The sequence below is a fragment of the Scaptodrosophila lebanonensis genome, unplaced genomic scaffold, assembly GCF_003285725.1.
Source record: "Scaptodrosophila lebanonensis strain 11010-0011.00,11010-0021.00 unplaced genomic scaffold, SlebRS2 tig00000165-arrow-arrow-pilon, whole genome shotgun sequence".
In the NCBI taxonomy this organism is placed as follows: Eukaryota; Metazoa; Arthropoda; class Insecta; order Diptera; family Drosophilidae; genus Scaptodrosophila; species Scaptodrosophila lebanonensis.
In genome coordinates this window covers 297,747-304,800 of record NW_022060599.1, presented here as the reverse complement: position 1 = coordinate 304,800, position 7,054 = coordinate 297,747, and the positions used below count along the sequence as shown (strand labels likewise).

At 36.2% G+C, this 7,054-nt stretch overlaps 1 protein-coding gene across 1 annotated transcript; it reads right to left on the bottom strand.

The window, feature by feature from the left end:
• Positions 1 to 1,066: 1,066 nt before the first annotated feature.
• On the bottom strand, positions 1,067 to 2,010 carry LOC115629831 (calcyclin-binding protein-like). The gene is made up of 3 exons (XM_030526408.1): positions 1,961 to 2,010; positions 1,739 to 1,902; positions 1,067 to 1,684 (listed from the first exon to the last, which is right to left on the bottom strand). Exons 1-3 carry the CDS (start codon positions 1,973 to 1,975, stop codon positions 1,207 to 1,209), a joined length of 657 nt encoding a protein of 218 aa, XP_030382268.1. The 5' UTR covers positions 1,976 to 2,010; the 3' UTR covers positions 1,067 to 1,206.
• Between the last annotated feature and the right edge of the window lie 5,044 nt (positions 2,011 to 7,054).

Here is a 7,054-nt window from a genome sequence, read left to right as displayed (position 1 = left end):
GTGAGAGAGAGAAAGCGTGGAAAACAATGCCTGAGGCGAGCGAAATAAAATCAATTTTCATTGTAATTGCTAACTTAAAGGCTTAAGCGTGGCCATTTTATTATTGAACTGCCTGTCTCAGTGAATAAAAGAATAGAAAGAGTGCAGAAAAAATGGAAATTGCCGTTAGTCCTGCCAAGAACAATAGACAATAGACAATGCTAGACAACGAGTTGCAAATGGAAAGCAGTGTTGATCAGCAGCCAGCCATTCCATGCCAAGTATAACAAACAATAATTAAATTAATCGAAATCGTCTGACAAGTGCAAAAGGTCTTCCAACTGTTCGAAAAGGAACTACCCCTCTCCATTTCAAAAGCGTGTATTAGACCTGCCTGGCTTTCTGTAGCAAATATGGCGCTGATTTATTTATTTCATCAACAAACTTAAACTAAATGAAATGAAACGAAAAAATAAAAAAGTCTATAGAAATTGCAAAAATTTTCGACTTTTATTTGCCAAAAGGTCGGTGACGTTATTAGAGCTAACAAAAAAGAAATATAAATAAAGAAAAAAATAAAATAAAATCAAAAGCAAGTAAAATTAGATTAAAATTAAAATAATAATAAATAACAATTAAAATACTCAAATAATAATAGATAAGTATATAATTTAAAGAGCTTTTCTTGAGTAACATTTTCATTACAAGTTCTCATTCAAAGTTCGTTTCGAGCTCTGCAATACTTCAATAAGCTTTAAATCGTATACCTTCAGAAAGTATTTACCGATCGATATCTTTGTTTGTCTCCACATCAACCAATAATAACTGATTTAATCATATTAGTTCATCTTTACATTATTTATTAAAATCACTGTCTATGTCTTCTTTACTGGCGTCCAAACTATTGGATCGATCATGATAAATATTTTACAGTTGATGCTGAAGTAAAGACAGGCTACAGGTAACTTGGAAGAACATACTTGTACAACTAATTTGGTACCCATTTATTATTCGTTCAATTTAATTTTCTATTTCCCAGATCTTATTCGTATCTTCTATATAAAAGATCTATAAAAAAGAGCTTAAATTAATTTTCTTATATTTGCTCTGCTTTATTTGAAGTTGTCAGGTATTGAAATCGGAGCTTGGCTATATAGAACGCAAAACAATGTCAAGTATGTTTTTAAATGCTGCTAATGTAGAGGAGTGGGGTTGTGTGTGGGGGTTTCACATTAAAACATTCTGTAGACGAGCCTTTTGGCTGTCAGTCCAAGCCTTCTCAACCATTTGCTTGGTCCTCTGATCACCATCAGTATACAATTTCTTCATAATTTTGGCCAGAGCGTACTCAGGACTCATCTGTTTCTCGTCTATCTTGATGTCCTTCATTTTATTTGTCCGCTTCTGCATTACAGTAAGCACATCCCAGTGGACGCCCTCCTCGACCTTCTTCAGGTAAATGGCCACCAAATCGGTCTTTAGTTTGCGATAGCTCTTCTCAATATCGATAGAATGGAGCAAATTGTTGACAGTCAGGCTGTAATCCTTTCCTTTGAGATTACGCACGAGCAACTGTAAGGACGATCCACTATAGTGTAAGGTGACAGCATTCTCTGGACACCTCTGTACGCCATTTAGCGTGATAAACATTTTGATGAACTTGTCGCTCTGATCCCAACCATAATCGGTGAGTTCATGTAGATATCTGTAAATAAATTTTACATTATATTATTATTTACGGACTTCTTGTTACTCATACCTTTTGCTATTGCTGTCCGCAGCAGCAGCAGCGTTGCTCTCTTCTATCTCCAAGTCTACTATTTTGCGCTCAGTTTCCATCTTAGCCTGGCCGAGAATATTCTTAACACCCGCACAACGGGCCAGCTTCAAGAACTTGTCGAACTCGGCCAGTTCGGCCTTCAACTGGAATGGGATATGATGGTAGAGCACTCAACGCCTCCACAAGATCTGCAGCACTCACCTCTTCAAGCGACATCTTGAAAATATTGAATACTATATTTTCTTGTTCACAAATATGTGTGTGGAATATTTTGTTTTTGAAGTTCAAATAACTTCGAGAAAATCGTATGACGTTTAATTCCTACATTTTTTCTGGGTTTTATTCTGTCATCAATAAATGCGGGAAATCAGTTTCCGCTTACACGTATACTTATCCGATTTCATATTTTGTTTATAGAACTGGATCCGTTTAGTTATATTTCTATGAATCTAGCACTTAGATTGGAAATTGTATATTTACAAATATTTTGATAGGCTTCTTGGGCTTCTGCTGACCATCATTTAGAATTTTGTGTCTACTTCATTCGATAAGTGAAAATAAAAAATAAAAAATATTTTTAATGGATTGGTGTTTTTGCCACATTTGCGCTACATAGAATGTACCTTCGTCATGGATCTAATTTGTAGTTCTAATCGCGCAATCCAACATATCCTAAGTAATATAGCTAGCTTTCAAAGGCCATGATACGAAAAATTAAGACATTGCTGCAAACAAAAATTTAATGCAGTAGTATCTCCAATTTCTCTGAGAGGATTCATAAATGTCGAGCACCGTAGACTGACTCTGTAAAATGAAGATTGTTCTAAGAAAAGTCAAGTGTTTATGCAAAAATCTATAGTCTCACATATGCACTAATACTTAGAGTTATTATACACTTATACATACATGTAGGGTTGGCAGCTCTTGGACCAGCAGATAATCATCGGACTATCGGGTTGGTCAGTCCAGGGTAGTCTAAGAAGGTATATCGTTTTAGTAGTAAGAGTTTGACTTCGGAAGCGAGCAGACGTTGTAAACAAGTTATGAATAAGCTTTAATTTAATTTGATTTAATTTGCACATGAATAAATATTGTACTCCATTGATTAAAACGACGACGTGTGGTGTACTTATTATTAACGGAGTTTCTGGAGCAGATTTTTACTCACTCGTAGGGAACTCACTAAAGATCTATACATACATATGTATATACAATAATGCTCTGTGTACATATGTATATTTTTGAGCGATATTAAATGTTACTTATCTATTTACAGTTGTGTTCAATGAAATAGTAGTGCCGCATTACTTTTTTAAATTTATTTTTTGTGGAGAGTTTACTAATTAATTTATTAATTGCAGTCTGCCGTTGGGGTTGATCTTTCATTTCCTCCTTGTACTGGTTCGTGGCAATAGTTGTTCGCGTCTTCCATACCAACAACTTCTCAGACTCTTTCATTTTCTGCCACTCTTTAAGATGTCTAACCTCCCTCCCTCCCTATAATAAAAACCATCGCATTTTCCTGCGGCGAATGCCGGGCTATATTTTGAAATGTTTGCAGAATTATTGCGCACCACCTCTAGCCGTTTGAAAATACAACGTCACACACCGTGTGCTGCCTGAGGAAATGCCCAATCATTTAGATACTTGTGCCGATCAATTAAAATCCATAGCTACAAATACTCTGGGTTGGCAAAGAATTTTCGTAAGCCTTAAGAAAGAAAAGAAGCAAATCAAAGAACAATAAAAATAAAAAATAAAAAAAATATATTTAAAAAAAAAATTATATTCGAATAAATTTACTTGTAAAATGTGAGATGCTTTCTCTACAAAGCCGTATTCTATACTGAGAAGTTAAGGCGGTGTCAATGTTCAATGGTTAAAAAGTAAAATCAAAGCCTACTAGTTCTATTCGAAGTCAGTCAGTCGTGGTCAGCATCTTACTTGTACATATGAGGTGACAGACCTTTGACAAATGATATACAAGGTGTGTTCCAAAGTAAACAGGACTTAAAAAAAAACAACAGAACAAACGGTTTTTTCGGCAAACTCAATTTATTTTATTCAAAATAGTCTCCTTTTGCTTCAATACAGCTTTTTGCACGATCCAAAAGCATGTCGAACGAGTGTTTTAGCTCGTTGGCCGGTATGGCCGCCAGTATGCCGGTGCAAGCCTTTTGAATGGCCTCTACGTCTGCATAACGCTTTCCTTTCATGGGCAAATGCATTTTTCCGAAAAGGTAGAAGTCGCACGGTGCCATATCAGGTGAATACGGCTAGTGGTTAATGGTTAAAATGTCATTTTTGGTCAAATAATCGGTCACAAGCGTCGGTCGATTCTGAGCAATTCTTGGTCGTCACTTTGAAAACGTTGAAACCACTCGTGCACTGTGCTACGGGATAGGCAATCATCGCCATGAACTTGTTCCATCAATTGAAACGTTTTGGTAAAGTGTTACCAATTTTAAAACAAAATTTATTGTTGGCTCTAACACAAACATACTGACACTTAAAACGCAATAACTTCACTTCCAATCGATGAAATGTCATGAAATTCTCACCGGACAATCGATAAAGTTAGCAGATTCTCGACATATAGGTAGCGCCACCAGGGGGCGCTAGATTCAAAAAGTCCTGTTTACTTTGGAACGCACCTTGTAGAAACTGATGCATTTAAATTGTGTGGCAATGTTTTGTTGTCTGCCAGCTGGCATATCTTCGATTTAAACAATTTTTGCATCGGTTCAGAAAATGAAGTTGTCGCCTGTCTATGGCCATCGCAACCATTTCTGATGATGACATGTCGGCATCGTATCGTATCGTATCGCCATCATTGGCATTCTCCCATTCAGCATTTAGTTTGAAATCGAACAATTTCCTAGCAAGATTGAAAAAAAATGTTTTGCATTGGCGGGCAACGAACGGCGTGCGCATTTCCAGCACAGCTTCAAGACGAGGGCGAAGATAGGGGCCCAGAGTTTGGTTCTGGGAGCTTGTTTGGGGGCCTGTCGTGTCGCCGCCAACGCTTCGTTCACACGTCAAATTATGCTAATCAGTTGGCAGGCTGGATGGCTGGATAGCTGGATGGATGGCAGGCAGCCAGACGCGGCATCTACTCGTACAACGGCAACATGTCTAAGGCTTCAGTAATCGATTACTTTTCGCTCAATGTCCGCTCTGACTGAATGCCACATAAATTTAATTTGTTAACACACACACACACACATATACACACATATATGTCAATATTAGCCTGGCGATTTTTTATTATTTCTGCGAGACACTCTCATCACCCCACAGGCCTTGCCAAAAGACCTTGTTTTCAATTTTGGCCAAAAGTATAGCTCTACTGATTGCATTCTACATTTGTCCTTGAAAGAGTTTCAATTTTTTTTTTTTGAATACTTAAAATTAATATTAAAGAATTAATGTGATACCTATTATATTTATTATAATTATTACATTTATTTTGTATAATTTATAATTTAATTGGGAACTTGATTTTTAGCTCCAGCATACTTAAAATCATGGAACGTTATTATTTAAATTCCTTCTCTTGGTCTTTGTTTAATGGTTTGTCGACCTTTCTTCCGCAAATGAACGAAATTTATTTAGAGACTATACGAGCTAGAGCCACCAAGTTTTGTACAAAGATGCCTTTTGCAAGTTTCTTTTATTTTTTTAATTTTCACCAATTCATTTCACCACCTTCCCCCTATGGCGATTTGTCGATTTTCCAATCGTATAATTACCTACAAGTATATCTCGGAGACTATAAGACCTAGCTTCTCCACTTGTTAGATTCTAAACACCAGTAGCAGTAGAAGAAGTTAGAAAGTCGTAACCAGATGCTCTGCTCATGTCAATCATGTACAATCAAAGCCAATATCAACCTTTATCGAATCCATATAATGGATATAAAAGGCAAGCGCGGCTTAAGAATAAATGTTCGTAAAAAAAAACGTCATCGGCTCTTTCATAGCTCGACTCAAAGGAATGCTGATATGAATTAATAATAATTTTCATATATTCAATTTATTATTTTAAATTGTGATAAAACTTTATGATGAAACTTTAGATTATAGTGAGGCGCTATGAGGAACGCATGAATACAAAATAAACGATTTACGACATCGAAATAAATGAATCACTTTATTTAATATAATACAGATCATAGTTATACTATTAGGAGTCATTTTTTACTTAACAGATCGATATGCTAGCTGTATAAAAAAATTAGGATGTATATAGTTTGTAATCAACTTGATCGGGGTAAGGATAATCTAAGCCTGGTTTGTGTTCTTAGCTGCTATGGATCTGAAAATCTCGGTGTTCATGCTTCGACTTGTCTCGCCTGCTGATCATACATGTATGTATGAACACTCTACTCTATGTCCTTGAACCCTGCATGTGAAGCGCATTCAAATTGTGGGTGCTATAAACTTTTGCCAAGAAGTTTTCTGTCGGGCCACTGTGTCCGGCCTTCCCCCCATTCCATTGACTCTCTGAGCAATTTTGTGCAACGCATAAAAGAATCCAGTAAAAAGATGTTAATAAAAATTTCGGAAGGATATCAAGTGGCTGGAATTGTCGTTGTCGTTGTTGTTGTCGTTTTCGTTTTCATTTTTCTTTTACGAGCGCATCGATAATGTGGAAATGCTAAGTGCGCGAAGACACACAATAAGCGCACAATAAATGAAATATATATTGAAACAAAAATTGACTGCATTGTTATGCTTGTATTTTTATTTGCAACGCTTGTCGCAAACCGTGATCGGACCAGTGGGGGGACACGAAGAGGACGTGGCTTCTGAGTGGGTTATTCACAGGGTAAGCTATAAGATATTATCACAGGAATTCGAAGAGCATAAAAACATGAATTATTTTTTTCGTTACAATCGTTTAGCGAAATAAAAAAGAAGAAACGCATTTTAAATTGCTTGCCAGTCGGATTACAATCCAAATAAGCGGGCCATTTTGAAAACTTTGCAAAGTGCAATAACAAAGTTTCTTTTTTTGGGCTTCTAATTGTAGAAACTTGGTAACTAAAGACATTCCACAATATCGAGATAATGCTATGCAATTGACTGCAATGGCATTTATTATTTATAAACGAACTCGAAGGGAATTAATAATAATAACAAAGAGGAAATAAAAGTTGTTGTAAAAAAAACTATGCACATGAAGTAGTTAGTATTACAAGTAGACTGACAGATAATTTCCACTCACTGGATCTCAGAGACTATAAGAGGTAGAGACACCAAACTTTGCACAAAGATGCCTTATGTGTGTACG